This window comes from Pituophis catenifer, unplaced genomic scaffold (assembly GCF_029215685.1).
Source record: "Pituophis catenifer annectens isolate HBS135680 unplaced genomic scaffold, rPitCat1.0.hap2 SCAF_14, whole genome shotgun sequence".
NCBI classification, from domain to species: Eukaryota; Metazoa; Chordata; class Lepidosauria; order Squamata; family Colubridae; genus Pituophis; species Pituophis catenifer.
This window is the reverse complement of record NW_027256894.1, coordinates 2,091,634-2,107,125: the sequence shown is the minus strand read 5'-3', so window position 1 is coordinate 2,107,125 and position 15,492 is coordinate 2,091,634. Positions and strand designations below refer to the sequence as shown.

The following is a 15,492-nucleotide window of genomic DNA, read 5'->3' as shown; positions in this document are numbered from 1 at the left end:
TGCGATGATGAGGAAATGTTTGGCAACATGAGGGTGATTGCCTGCCAGGCGCCATCGGTTCATGATTGGGTCCAGCCGTTCCTTGGGCTTTTATTGCATTGTGTGCCTTCATTGTCTGCCAGGGGAGATCATGGGGCAAACTGAGAAAGGAAGGAAGGTTTCTGCTCTGCATTCAAACAGGAGAGAAATGCACATGCTTGTTCTTGGCACCCCTTGGCTGTTGTGTATATGCTCATAGGAAACTTGAGCCTCAGTTCAGTTGGTTGGGGTCCAGAAATGGGGGCTTGGTGTAGAGAACACATTGCTTCTTCATTCCTTGGAGCCTGCCAATCCATCGCCCTGTTTCAATGTTGCGTAGGAGGCTGTGACAGTAAGAGGCAAACAGCTTGTGTTGGCAAACAACTCTGGCTTTCTGATTCAGAAGCTCCCGTCTGCAAGGTCAGGCCGCTGTGGCCTTCAGAGGGCCAGAAGGTGGATGGGAGAAGCAGGCCGTGGAGTTAGCTGACCTCAAACAGCTGGTCAGAAGGCTTTGTGCAGATGCTTCCTTGGGAAAAAGCTGCTTGCTCCGAGTGGAATCTGGCCAGTGACTGATAGAGAAAGAGGCCTTGGACTGGTGGTAGAGTTCAATTGAGGTGTTGGCAGGGTGTGTATCTGCTGTGAAAAAAAGCAACATGTTGGGGCTAATAAGAAACGGTACTGAAGACGAGTGTCATAATGCCCTGATACAAATTGATGGTGCGACTCCATCTGGAACACTGTGCAGTTTTGGTCACACAACTCAAAAAGAATATAGTGGAGCTAAAGAAGGTTCAGAGGAGGGCAAATAAGGTGATCCAGGGGCTGGAAAGGTTTAAGAAAAGCTGTCTAATCTAGAAAAAAGGCAGCTGAAAGGGGAAATGATTAAAGTCTATATAATTATGCATAACATAGATAGATAGGCAAGGAGAAGCTGCTTTCCCCTTCCCAAAATACTGGAACCAATCAAATTGAATCCTGAAAGAATCAGGACAAAGGTTTTTTGTTTTTTTTTACACAACTTTTAAATTCAACATTGGAATTCACTACCTGTGGTGCTGCCCACCTGGTCAGCAGGCTTTACAAAAGGGTTGGATCCAAGTCCTGCAAGTCCTGGTGGGATGGGGGCCGGGGGTCAGCGCTTTTAGCCTTGAGGGGACAGTGACTGCCTCTGGCAGCTATCTGGTGGCAGATTGTGGCTTTTTTGGCAATTGGCTGACCACAGGGAGACCAGACTGTGAGGCCAAGTGGCACTGAAAGATTCCTATACCTGCAGCAGAGAAATGCTGAGACAAGCTTCTCACGTCTATTGGAAAGCTTCATCCACAGCAGAGGTCTCCAACCTTGCCAACTTTAAGCCTGGCGGACTTCAGCTCCCAGAATTCCCCAGCCAGCTTTGCTAGGAATTCTGGGAGTTGAAGTCCACCAGGCTTAGAGTTGGCAAGGTTGGAGACCCCTGATCCAGAGTTCCATGGGCCCCATAAGCCAGAACTGCAACCAACAAAGGTTTGGGGAAAGACCTGAAACCCGGGTACCTTCTGGGACTTGGCAGCTAGTTCTGCTTGCCAGATGTGGGTTTCTCTCTTTCGTTTTTAGGGGGATGCTTTTTATCCAAAGACCCCTTTTGCTTACAGTGGTCATTCTTCATTGCTTCTCAGTGGTGCCGTGAAGATGTCATTGCTGTCCTTTGAAATGACTCCTCTCAAAGGTGCTTATTTGAAAGGCAGCTGGACTTTCTTGGTGTGTCCTTGAAGACATTTTGCTTTTCATTCAAGAAGCTTCTTGGATGAGAAGCAAAACGTCTTCAAGGAAAAACCAAGGACGTCCAGTTGCCTTTCGAAAAAGCACCTGTGGGACAACCATGACCTGGATGACTGAGAATCTCCACAGCATTTTGAGATGGCTTGTAGGACCACCAACTTCTGATGATTTGATAAGGTTGCTCTCCAGCAGCATGGAACTGGAATTGACCTGTGGCCCTACTGGAGTTCTCATGGGCTGTTAGAGGCCTGTTCTTTGAAGCATGTCGTTTAGCTGGGCCACGTGGCTCATCTGAACCCACCACTCAGTCAGGCACTCTGGCAAAGTGCCAGCTCTCCTGGGCTCATCCTGTGGGTGGTGTCTTTTGGAGGGAAACTGAATAAGTGATTCAGTCCCAGCGGTGCCACTTGTTCCTCCATGGTGTTACTCACTGACGTCCTCCAGGATCGGAGAAGCGGGGGAGGCCCTGGGCTCTCTACCGTGTCCCATAAAGCTGAGATCTGGGCTCAGGTGCAGGGTGCACGCTGAGTGTCACCAGACATGCAAAGCCTTTAAAGGGGGTGGAAATGTTCTATCCATGGACACAGTGAAGACCCTGTGTCTCCCCCCTTCCCCATTGAGGGGCAGCTTTTGGCCCCTGAGGTAGAGCTAGCAGAGGCTGCAGCAATTCATATGAAGTCTTGGTCCTCAAAGCCGGCAATAGTGCCACAATGGCTGAGAAAAATGACTCAAAACAACTAGCAATAGTTGTTTACACCTTCTAGAAAGGAAATTAATGCATATTTTTGATCCAGGACAAAGACAGGCCAATGGAGGTTAATGAACACTTACCTACAGCTTCTTCATTAGCTGAGCTGAAAGGAGATGTTTGCCAACCAAGCAGATTTTTTTAAAATTTCCTGCCCAGCAGTAAGAGCTTCCAAAAATACATCAGAATTTGGCTACTTGCCTCCCTACTGGGGATTCTCCAGAATCATGACCCCCCAGAAACATTTCCTGTTCATTGGGCCAACGTGTGTTCTCCCTCTCTAGGGAAGTGTGTGTGTTTTGGCTGCCTTGCGAAGCATTTGTGGAAGGAAAGGCATTTGTCAGATGCATTTGTCCAGAATTAGATGGCAGTGGGCAGCAGAGCTGGTGCTCCGGGATAAATCTTCCCAGTCAGTGAAGCAGCAGCAGCTCAGCAAGCTGTGCTCAGCGACAGCAACCAGGGCAGTCTCCTGCTTGGCACTGTGGGTTACGGGCAACTGGTCAAAGGTGAGAGTCACATTGCAAAATTACAGGAACCTTGAGATGTCAGGAAGAAGGACAGAGGCCTGGCAGGGCTTGGCCAGGGTCTGGATTGGGAATGGGCTTCTTTGGCACAGCCCTGCTTGTTGGTGGCCAGCAGCTGATTCCTCTGGAGCAGGGATGGAGTCAGGGGTATTTGTTGCTTAGATCTGACCCGCGGGCGGCCCTGGAAATGAGCGTGCAAGAAGGGACAGGAAAGGAGAAAGGGAAAGAGGAAAGACAAGGAAAAAGAAGAGAGGAAGAGAGCAAGGAAGTAAAAATAAGGAAAGAGGGGAAGGAAGAAGAAAGGAGAATGAAGAGGGAAGAAAAAAGAAGGGAAGGGAAGGGAAGGAAGGAAAGAAGATGATAATGAGTGAGGGAAGGCCTGAGGGAAGTCCTGCCTTAGCACTTGGCCACCACAGGTGCCCCCCCGACACAAGTGATGTCGAGCTGGCCACGCCCCTCTGACCACGCCTCCCCCCCCAAGGTCAAACACAACCCTGATGTGGCCCTCAATGAAATCAAGTTTGACATACCTGCTCTGGAGAAGTGCACTTCAGAAATCTAAGGTTCGCTACTGGCCTTGGGGCCTGAACTGACATTTATTCACAGATTTGTTCCTTGTGTGTTTTGTGGAAGACTTAAGTCCAACTTGAATGTAATGAATTTATTTTGTAGTAAATCTGTTTATAAGCTGGACTGAAAGACCCAGTTTGGTTAGTGGTGATGATGCTGGACCACAGGTGTTCCAAAGGTATCTCCCCTGTCTTTGTCTCATCTCAAAAATCTAATGATCGTATTTCCTAACTCCTAATGAGAGTCATTTATAAACATGTGGACCAGCAGGGGGATTAAAGGAGAACCTTGTGTTACTCTAATTAACAGTTCCCTCCGTCTGACCAAGAGACCCTGGCCTGCTCTCATTGGAGAGTTTTTCAACCAGCTCTTGGTCATTGATGGCCACTTAGTGATGCCATCTTCTCTCTTGACGTCTCATTATATATCTCATTGCATCGGGATGGAGTCTGGGCAACTGAATGGAGCTGAGTGTTTACTGACCGGATGCCCTTCCTGTCACCAATACGGAGTTCACAGCAGATATTTTCTCATTGTGCACAAAGAGAGAAATATCTGCCGCTACCTAGGATCGAACTCACAGCAGAGAGATTCCAAGTTGTGACTGAACACAAGGTTCGGGTTCAACTTGAAATGAGAATTAAGTTGCAAGTTTAAGTTGCATGGGGGAACTCAAATTTCTGTCCGTGAGTTTTGCTCACAGGTGAGAACCACAGCATAACACAAAAGGATTTTGTTCTATCCCCAGATAATGTGTCCTTGCCCCTTGGCATGTGCCCAAATGAAATGCCTCCCTCTCTCCTTCTATCTAAGCACTTTCTCCTCCCACCCTCAGGGGTCCAGAGACAGATGGTGCGTTGCCTTGAGAAAGCCGCTGGGTTTGTGGAGGAGCAGTACTGCGATGCTCTTAGCCGGCCTGATGACAAGCAAAGGAATTGCAACAAGGAACCATGTCCAGCCAGGTCAGCTCTTGGGCTTACCTAAAACTATTCAACGGTAGGATGCTCCACCATTGAAAATAAATGTCTGGGAGAAGAATGCTGCTCTGCCAATTCTGCAAACTTGGGGCTCAGTCAAAACCTGAGGCTGGGCCTCTATGGCACCACTTCACTGTGGCTCCAGAGGCCATCTTCATGAAGAAGCCCGCCATAGTCTCCCAAAGAAGACTAGTGTCCCAGACAGCAAAAGACCATGCCACCACCTAGACTTCTGATGATAAGTTCAGGCACAAGTTCAGTCTAAAGTGGAACAGCCCAGGATGTAGCAAGAGGTCCTGTATGGGTCCAGACTGGATGTTGTGGTGACCTAACTTTTCATTCTGTGTGTTTCCACAGGTGGTGGGCTGGTGAGTGGCAGGCATGTTCAGCCACTTGTGGTGACTCTGGACTGATGAAGAGGACTGTCCTCTGTATTCAAAGCGTGGCCCTGGATGAGCAGCAGGCTCTACTACCCGACAAGTGCCAACATCTCACCAAGCCAGAGACCACAGCCGCTTGCAACCGCGAAGTCCTGTGCTTGGCACTGTGGGTCACGGGCAACTGGTCAAAGGTGAGAGTCACATTGCAAAATTATAGGAACCTTGAGAAGTCAGGAAGAAGGACAGAGGCCTGGCAGGAATTCATAGCTCTTTGGGGGTAGTTTACAGAATCCTTCACTCTTTTCTATGTTTTTTTGTCCTTGAGCCTCCCCTTCCAAGGCAGGCTGTGATTTCTGCTTGGGCAAAATGTTGATCATCTCTGGTTTTGAACTGTGGGACCAGCCAAAGTTCTGCAAATCTCCCTGTTTTCCCTCCGCAAAGCAGTGTGCTTTCTTCTAGAGAGCAAATCTGTTTTAATTCTTTATCTTTAGCTAGACATTTCTTGAAGTTGTCCCTTGACCCACAATCAAATTTGATCTTCTGTAGACCGAAGTTAATTCTGAAACCCAAAACTGAAAGTTGAGGGTGGAGTCTAGCTTGTTTTTTTCTTGCCTTCCCTGCTTGTGGCAAGGGCCTTCATGTAGTAGCCATTCACTTTTGGAATTCCTCTGGTTTGCCTTTCTAGTGCTCAGTAACCTGTGGGAAAGGGACTCAAAGGCGCCCCGTTTTCTGCCCCACCGACACCAGAGCCAAGTGTGATCCAGCAGAAAGACCAGCCTCCGAGGTCAACTGTTGGGCCTCAGCCTGCTGGAATAGGATGGAGAACAGTGTTCCCGACTGGTCTGGAAGTGGCTCTTCAAGCCAGGAACTATTTAATGAAATTGATTTCATCCCCCATTATCATGCCCCCAAATTTAGCCCTTCAGCTCCCAAATCTGAAAATGTTATTACAGAGGAAGTTCTCCTCCCCAACAACCATAAGAAGGGAAATGTGTTTGTGGATGACTTTTATTATGATTATAATTTTATCAATTTTCATGAGGATTTGGCTTATGAGCTGGATGAGGAAAAGAACAGTAAAAGGGAAGACTTGAAGCCCAACTTTGGGGTCCAGATTTTTCACAAGATGGAGGCGGATCCCCAAGAAACGCTTCCTGATCTTCCTCCCACCACAGACCTGGAAGTCAACTTGGCTAATCAAGGCTCCGCATCTCCGACTGTTGGGCAGGAATATGAGAAGGAGCATGATAATGTTCAGGACAGTAGCACAACTGGCACTTTGCAGGATCCCTTCATTACCACAGTTGTCACCAGCTCTTCTGCTTCAGTTCATCGGGAAAGCTTCCAGCCATCACTTTCAGAAGATCATCCTTCCACTTCAACAGTGAAGTCTCCTCCTTTGGGGAGCAACAACCACGTATTTGGTGGTGCTACTCAAGAACCTCATTTTACAAATACTTTTTTGAAAGATAGCACCGCAAAACCTGTTTCCTCCATCAGCTCTCCTTCCTTGGATGTACTTACTCCAACAATGTCTTCTGCCAAAGACAGCTATCACAGCACAGAAAATCCTGGCAAAAGGATGCAGGACCCCAAGATTCCAGAACTCAGTGATAGCAGTGATCATGATTCATGGAAAATGGTGGAAGAAACCAGTAGAAAGCAGAGCAATAGAGACAGAGCCATTGTCAATGACGAAGGTAATATGGATACTGCTTATACAGTGAAAGAAAATCCAATAAATACATTTGCCACAACAACTGCAAGAATAACTGGGGCACCCCATCACCTTGCCGATCATCTCTCTGCTTCTGTTTCTGTTCTGGATGCAGAGATGAGTAGCACCTCAGGACGTGACCTTCTCAAGAAGGCCCCCTCACTCACAACTGAGCTTCCATCAGGGACATCTTCCTCCACTTTTGCATACCGGTTGTCTGGCTCCAGCAGAAAGACACAAATGCTTCGCCATCCAGACACTCTGACACCACAGATAGCAACCGAATCAAACTCTTTGGATTGGATCTCATCTTTTCCCAACTTTTCTCCCTCTGCATTGTTTCCTTCAAAGCAATCTAATAAGATTGAGACAGATTTGGAGACCAAGCCTATACCTTCCACTGAGGACCAGGAATTCTCCAGGGACAGAAGTGAAAGTCCACCTCCCCTTCTGCCAACTGCCAGCAGTGAAGGAGGTGCTGGGCCTGAGGTCAAATTTCAGGAACCGGAAGAGAAGATGGTGTCTTCTGTAGCTTCTCCTGCTGCTCTCAATGCTAGCTGGGAAGCTGGAAACTGGAGTGAGGTAAGTTCTCAGAAAAGCCAAGGTTATTATCATGGTGGGCAGATCTCTGGCCAGTCATTTTGCTTCTCCCCTTTTCTCCCTTCTGGCCTCAGCCAACATTCTTTTTACGATATGGGTCATTTTGTGGACCAAAAAAGACAGAAAGTTAGAAGATAGAAAAGGTTGGGCTGCAGAAATATAGTATCCTGTCTTGACTGTGGGGCTTGGCTTTGAAACCTGCCTGGAAAATCTCCTCTCTCCTGGCCAGCTGTGAATCACAGGAGGCCAGGGGAAAAGGAGGTGGGAATGAGGTCCAGAGGGGCTGCAGCTGGTGTTTTAGCGCTTTCCGGAGAGGCCAGAAGGAGAGGCAGCATGACTTCCTTTTGGAAAAGGGACGAGGCTGACGGGATTCCTGTTGTTTCTAGTGCTCTACAACCTGTGGCCTCGGGGCAGTTTGGAGGGTTGTGTACTGCAGCACTGGAAATGAGAACGACTGTGACTTGGCTAGAAAGCCAGCTCCTGCCCGGCGCTGTTATCTGAGGCCGTGTTCCAAGTGGCACGTTGGAAAATGGAGTAAGGTAGACAGACCTAATCCCAATTATAAAGACTGCTGTGGGGACAGACTTTTGATGAATGGTGCATGTGAGGCTGTATCCCCTTGTCCTGTGGATTTTTCCTTTTGCCCTAGACTTTCTGCCACGGCGACCTCTACGTTGATGTGGGTTTTAGCTTAACTCTGCCTCCCTTCTAATCTTACACGCAAGGGGTAGATTTCATGAAGAGGAGTTACCCAAAACCAGGAGTCCTCCTGGCCCTTTGATGTCCCTTCCTGCTCCTGCCCACTCCCAGCACACAGGCTCTTTGGAGTCAGCATTGCCAGCAAATCATGCAGACAAGGAGCAGAGGAGATGTTTTCACAGATGTTTTCTTTTGTTTCCATGGACTTAGGCAAAGGAGTTACTTGATAAAGGCAGTCTTCCAGGAGAGAAACTCTGGGGGGAAATGGTAAACCTTGTTTGTATCCAGAATAAGAATCTAACTAGCCAACTGTGAGGAACTTTGACAGGAGCCGGAAATTCTGGTTAGGGACCAGATGCTTAAATATTTGAAGTGAGAATCAGCTTAAAGGATTGGAAGATCTCTCAAGCAGGAACCAGTATAGATGGTTTTCGGTTATTTCCAAAGGCAGGCCTAAAAACAGCAAGTAGCAATGGCAAAACAGCAGCTTCCAGCCAGCTTTTTGGGGAACTTTTTCCATAAAGTCAGTCTGTGGGGGAGCCGGTGGTCTCCAGAGGAAGGGGATTCTTTTGAGTAGCCATTTGCAGGGCTGCTCTCCTTCCACCCTGTATAGTAAATCCAGCACTGAGCAGAGTTTCGACCGGATGGCCTTTATCAGTATCACAGAGGATCAGTGGGTTTCTGGCATTAAGGCAGACCAAAATGGTCCCTGGTTCTTGGTGGCAGGTTTCTACTTTGTGCCACATATCAGAAGATGTGGCTCATTTTTTGCTCTTTCTGGTTTGTCACCAGTGCTCCAGGACCTGTGGAGGAGGTGTGAAAGTTCGGGGCATCCACTGCATCGACACACGGGGCCAGCGACCTCTGCGACCCTTTCACTGCCAGACTGCCTCCTACAAGCCTCCAGCGCAGTTGCCGTGCCACACCAAGCCGTGCCTGAGCTGGTACACCTCCACCTGGAGAGAGGTGAGCCAAATGTCATTAGAAGTGGAGGAAGACTCTGAATGCAACCTGAACCCTTATTCACTAGTCCTGTTCCCCCAACATCCACAGCCCATGTAAGAGCCTTCTTGGACAGGGTGGGATGCTCTTGGGGAGGGTGGGGGGAGTGAGCTCGGCATTCCAGAGCTTTGACTCACTATTGTCCTGCTGGGCAATGATTTCCTCTGAAGGAAAGTCTACTGCATTTTCCCGCTTCTTTCCCATATAAACCTTGGAGTCCAGCACATCCAAGAAGGAGATTCAGGGGCCGCAGAAGAAGTGGCTCTTGCAGTACCAGAATATCTTCAACTGAAGTTGAAGCCAGCCATGTGTGACTTGCCTACTCCTGGGGGAAGGGTGGGGGGGCGGGCGTTCTGGCTGCGTTTGCTCCACTGTTGAGGCCTGGGGCTCCAGTAATGGCTTAGCAGGAAGGGAGCCCCAAGATGCCAGGCCATCCTAGCTGCTTCTGAGTCAAATGCCTCTTTCCGCCCTTCCAGTGCTCTGAGCTGTGTGGAGGAGGTGAGCAAGAGCGCCTGGTGACGTGTCCCGGAATGGGGAGGTGTGACCCAGCCCTCCGGCCAAACAGTACAAGACCATGCAACACCCAGCCCTGCACCAAGTGGAGAGTGGGATCTTGGGGGCAGGTAAGCCCTCTGCTGTGACATGGCCCTCGGCCTCCCTGTGCCCTCAGAGCAGGGCAAGCGGGGGCTCAGAGAGCTCTGTTCCCTGCAGTGCACGGCCACGTGTGGCGAGGGCATCCAGAGGAGGCAAGTGAAGTGCCTGAACACAAAAACTGGACAGGCAGAAGAAGACAGTAGCTTGTGTGAGCACGAACCCTGGCCAGAGAACACCCAGAGATGCAGCTCCCAGGATTGTCCTGCCGGCGAAGCAAGTAAGTGGGTGCCTAGGGTGGCGTGCTCATGGCTGAATTACCTGGTTAGGGCAGTGCTTGGCGTTCGGCTATTTGGACAATTATCCGCTGGCTGTGCGTGTGAGGTGCCTTGGGAATAAGGAGGGTGCCAGTGTTGGCTGTGTGTGCAGTTGTTCCAAATGTAGGTGACTGGTAGTTTCTTTTTATGGCAGCTGGGCAGCTTCTGGATTGGCATCAGTGAAACTTGCTGGCAAAGGTTTGGCTGCATCGTGGCTGTCTGCTTGGGCAGATTTTGAGAGAAGACCTCCTTAAGCCACATGGCAAATGACTTGATAGTTGAGGACTACCTCTGGCCTCTGGGATGCTTACCTGGTTTGTCTGCAGAACACCGGCGGGCTCATTCACCCACAGCTGGACTTTATGACAGGGGTGTCAAACTCGATTTCATTGAGGGCCACATCAGGGTTGTGTTTAACCTCAGGGGGCCAGGGTGGGCGTGGCCAGCTTGACATCACTTGTGTCAGGGGCGCCTTTGGTGGTCCGAGCGCCCTGCCAGAGAAAACGGGCTCCTGAGCTCCATTTTCAGCTGGGATGGCCTCCTACAACCCTCTACCAGCAAAAATGGAGCCCTGGGGTCTGGTTTTGCTGGCAGAGGGCTGCAGGCCGTCACAGCCAAAAATGGAGATTGGGAGCCCGTTTTCGCTGGCAGAGGCACTGCGGGCCGATCCTCCACTCTTTCCAGGGCGGCCCCACGGGCTGGATCTAACCATCCCACAGGCCGGATCTGCCCCCTGGGCCTTGAGTTTGACATCCCTGTGACCTCTGGCCTATGCGAGCCCCTGGATCTGAGACAAATGTCCAAGCAGGGAGATGTCCCAGGTTGACCCTGATTCCCATTTCTGCTGACTGTCAGGCTTTTCTATTCTCACAGAGAAGGATTCTGGTAACCCAGCCTCTTCTCCTTCCTGGGCCTCAGAGGGTCTTGCTGGTTCAGAAAGGAAACCCGAGACAGGCCTCTTCCACCGGCTGCATTCCAAGGTTTTATCTCCACCAGGAATGCTTTGAACAGTGGCCCCATCAGAGTGTTTGGCAGGCAGAGCGGAGGGGAGGGCGAGGCCTTCTGCTTCTGGAGATGGAGGAGAAGAGGCTGAGCATTCAGCTGTGGACCTGGTTGCTTTTGCTGGTCCTTGGTTGAAAAGTGTTTTTTTAATTAATTAATTAATTTTAAATTAATTTTAAATTTTTAATTTGATTTATATGCCGCCCTTCTCCGGAGACTCAGGGCGGCTTACAATGCATTAAGCAATAGCCTTCATACTTTTGTATATTTATACAAAGTCAGCTTATTGCCCCCACAATCTGGGTCCTCATTTTACCTACCTTAGAAAGGATGGAAGGCTGAGTCAACCTTGAGCCTTGGCGAGATTCGAACCTGCAGTAATTGCAGGCAGCTGGTCTTAATAACAGGGTGCTTGAAAAGTTTGGCTAGATCAAGATCCCAACGTGTGGGTCCTTTCCTAACCATCATGTCATTTTTTCTGATTTAACTGGCCTGTAGTCCCTTGGGGGGGAGGGATGTTGAGTAGCAGAACCCATGAGTGGAGAGGTGAGGATTTCCCTTCACCAGGTGTGTGCAAACGGAGGCTGGACAGCCATCTGCTGGGGAGCCTTTGTCTTGAATTCCTGCCTTGGATGTGTGAGTCCACCCTTCCACTCAGTAGCTGTATGATTCTTCAGGAGCACGGGTTCCCCATCTTCGCTGGGAATTCTGGGAGTTGCAGTTCCTACATCTGGGGAGGGCTGAGGGACAGAATAGGCTGCCCCCAGCTTGCTTCCTTCACACATGGTTTCTCCTGAGACACCTTGCTTTCTTCAAGGTTATGAGGATACCTCCCATGGATGCCAAAGCACGATCAGAATCTCTCTGGATTTTACATTGTTCATTTTATTCAAATTATGCAATCATCCAGAGACAGCAGCCTGGCCACTCTTGAAACACCTTCCAGGGAAAGGAAGTCTGTTCATTGTCAAAACAGCCCTTACCATTGGGAAGGGTTTCCCCCAGGCCTTAACCAACATCTTGATAGAGCCTTGATAGTACAGTGGTCTAAGCACCCTGTTATTAACACAGCTGCCTGCAATTTACTGCTGGTTCGAATCTCTCCAAGGCTCAAGGTTGACTCAGCCTTCCATCCTTTCTAAGGTAGGTGAAATGAGGACCCAGTTTGTGGGGGCAATAAACTGACTTTGTATAAATGTACAAAAGTATGAAGGCTATTGCTTAGCACATTGTAAGCCGCCCTGAGTCTCCGGAGAAGGGTGGCATATAAATCAAATTAAAAAAAAAAACCACATCTACTTCAGGTCTACCACTACTTCTCCTGGCTGCTGGAGCCACTCTGAATCATTCTGCCCACCTTTTCCAGGACAGGAGGCTTGACGGAAGCCAATCTCCCTGTGATCGTTGCTTCTCTTGGCTAACCACTTCTAACTCTTCCATTTTAGTTTTTCCTCCTGCCATTATAGTGCAATAATGCAACCGTTTCCTGGGATCCATTAATCACACAAATCAATATAGGTTTGTTGCAGTCAGCCAGATGTTCAGACTGGATTTGGCATTTTTCTCCACCTACTGAGTTCTTCCCAAGGATCTGGGACAGGCAGATGGATATTGATGTTCAATGGTGTTAAAAAATATCATCGCAGGACATAAAATGTTCCAAGTAAAGCTGCCTTTTGCAATTGATTAATGGTGAATTTGTCAAGGCTAATATTATTCAAGTGATGCTCCTGTTGTTTTGGGATTATACCCGAAGTGCCTTTGCTTTCTTTTGCAACAGTCATTCTATTGTATTTGCAGGTCTTTGTATTTTGTTATCTTCTCCAGTTTTTTTCTCTTCTCTTCTGCTGTCTCCAGGTACTGCCATGTCCACTATCCAGGCTTTTTTGTCTTTCTTATTGACAATTGTTAAGTCTGGGATGTTAGGCGGCAGGTGCCTGTCCGTCTGAATTTCGAAGTCCCAGAGCACTTTAGCTTCTTAATTTTGTATTATTTTCTCTATTTTGTGGTCCCACCAGTAATTGCTTGCAGGCAAATGGTATTTCTTGCAGATCTTCCAATGCACCATTGTTGGTACTTTGTCATGCTGTTGTTAGTAGTCAGTCTGGGCGATCTTCTTGAGAAGCTAATTAGATGTTCCACTATTTCTTCAGCTTCTTTGAAGAAGAAACTGTCTTTGCATTTGCTGTCTGTTGCTGTCTTCTCAATTATGGCTTTGTATGCCTTTGTTCTTAAAGCTTGGTCTTGGGCAGCCAGGATTAGTCTCTCTGTCTCTTTTCTTCAACTTTCCTGCTCTTAGCCATTGCCAGTGTCATTATCTGCTTTGCCTGCTATTTTTTTAAAAAATGTACTGGCTATGTGATGCTTTATTTTCCCATACCTCTTTTCTGTTCCTCATTTGGTCTTTCTTGTAGGCCGGTTTGCTCTCTCCAGCACTCAGTAGGCCTTCCCAATATACTAGCTTCAGTGCATCTTCTTCACTGTCCTTCAGATATTCTTCCAATGCTCTTTTTCTTCTTTAACCACCTGATGTACTTGCCACATTCCACGCCCACTTATTTTCCTTGGTAAGTAGAGTCTATCAATATTGCTGAATGCATGAAGGACATAATTGTCATGAATCTGGTCTTCCTATCCAGGGCTTTTAATTCTGCTTGAGTTTAGTCCGCTATTCCAGTTGTGTATCTAATGACTGGCATTGCCCTGGTATAATTTGGTATAACCTCCACTGAGTTTGCACTTTAAGATCTTCTTCACTCTCTTGATGTAGTCATTTCTAGCCTTTTTCTTGATTTCAGTGTGCTTGGTGTTGTCTGATGGACTGTATTAGCCACCACACTAGTTAGTAATTTGAAAGTTGTTGGTAAGCAGGTAATTGGCCTGCAGTGGCCTGGTGCTGCCCATTTTTCTGGAGCTTTCATTATCAAGTAGGCTTTTTCAGATGTTAGCCACTCTTCCCTTCATCTCCTTACAGTATGGGTTTTTTAAAAATAGTTTTATTAATTTTCTGCTATTACATTTAATTAGTGCTTAATAAACATCATGTTGTCTTGAGTTATTTTGTTTGCTTAACAATACAAATTATATTCCTAATCTTTACCCCTTTTTTCCAGCCATTGATAAAATAAATTCCATGTTTGATAGTATTCTGTATCTTCTTTCTGTTTAATCTTCAATGTAAGTCCGTCCATTTCTGCACAGTCCAATATCTTCTTAATTATCTCTTCATTTAGTGGTATTTCTTCATTTTTCAAATGCTGTGCAAATATAATCCTCACTGCTGTTAATACATGCAATATTAAATATACACTTTATTTATCAAATTTTTCTGGTACTATACCTAATGAAAAAAGTTCAGGTTTAAAATCTACATGTTCTCTGACATCTTTTCTAGCCACATATGTATTTTTGCCCAATTTTTTTTTGCTTTAGCACAAGTTCACCACAGATGACAGTATGTGCCAGATTTTTGGTTACATTTCCAACATTTATTAGACATATTTTTGAACATTTTGGCTAACCTAACAGGTGGTAAATACCATCTATAAAACATTTTATATAAGTTTTCTTTATAAGAAGTTGCCATTGTTAATTTATAATTTCTTTCCCATATATTTTGCTATTTTTCTAATTCTATATTATATCCAAAGTTTTTTGCCCACAGTATCATTGTTTCTTTTACTTGTTCATCTTCCATTTTCAAATTCATTAGAAAGTTATATAGTTTCTTAATCAGTTTTTCATTGGAGTTCAACGATATCTTTATCATATCTAGATTGTATTTGCAGTTGAGGCCACCATGATAAGTCAATACCTTGGTCTTTGAGGTCTTGTTTTTTATTATTATTATTATTTATTAAATTTATATACCGCCCTACTCCCGAAGGACTCAGGGCGGTGAACAGCCAAGAGATAAAATACACATAGTACAAACGTTAAAAAACCATTTAAAAATACATTAAATATTTTGGCCCACGAACAAATTTAAAACACCCCAATTTAAAAAACAAATTTAAAACAATTTAAAAGGGAGGTTAGGCCAGACCAGCCTGCTGGAATAAGAATGTTTTGAGGAGGCTTCCGGTTGGTGACTTGCAGCGACAGGGTGTGGAGTGAGTGCTCGCTGCTCCTCTTCACCTCTTTTCACCACGTTTTGGGGATCCCTTGGGGGGCGCAGGACCCGGAGAGCCCTGCGGACAAGAGGGGAAGCCAGGCGAGTGGGAAAGTGGGGCGCAACCACTTCTCGCTGGACCCGGCGGCTCTGTCAATCCAACGTGGTGAGCTGGCCGCTAATGGCCGGCCTGAAGCTGCAATAGCCGGCAAGTGACGGGGAGTTAAGAAGGAGATCGGAGGTGCGGTGTTAGCTCTAAAACCTTATTCCCATACCCTGGAGCGATCTAGCGCCGAAAGAGGAGGTCGGTGCTGTCGGGAGAGGAGCGCTTTGATCCGATGTGAGGCGGCGACGGAGAGAGTAAAGCGGATTACAACTACAGAGACCCGACAACCCGACCAGCTGACGAGAGTCACAGAGGGAGCAGATTGTCTTTTTAAAGAGCTCCAGATGGTGCGGTGAGAAAGGAAAAGCAAAG

The 15,492-nt window shown here is 47.3% G+C and overlaps 1 protein-coding gene across 1 annotated transcript in view; it reads left to right on the top strand.

Annotated features, from left to right (window-relative positions):
* ADAMTS7 (ADAM metallopeptidase with thrombospondin type 1 motif 7) overlaps positions 1 to 15,492 on the top strand; it is a 49,894-nt gene that overhangs the window by 24,412 nt on the left and 9,990 nt on the right. The window contains exons 17-23 of the mRNA XM_070953627.1: positions 4,454 to 4,580; positions 4,953 to 5,166; positions 5,661 to 7,274; positions 7,679 to 7,831; positions 8,784 to 8,957; positions 9,470 to 9,616; positions 9,705 to 9,864. Of these exons, the coding sequence (XP_070809728.1) occupies positions 4,454 to 4,580; positions 4,953 to 5,166; positions 5,661 to 7,274; positions 7,679 to 7,831; positions 8,784 to 8,957; positions 9,470 to 9,616; positions 9,705 to 9,864 (2,589 nt within the window). The remainder of the gene's footprint in view (positions 1 to 4,453; positions 4,581 to 4,952; positions 5,167 to 5,660; positions 7,275 to 7,678; positions 7,832 to 8,783; positions 8,958 to 9,469; positions 9,617 to 9,704; positions 9,865 to 15,492) is intronic.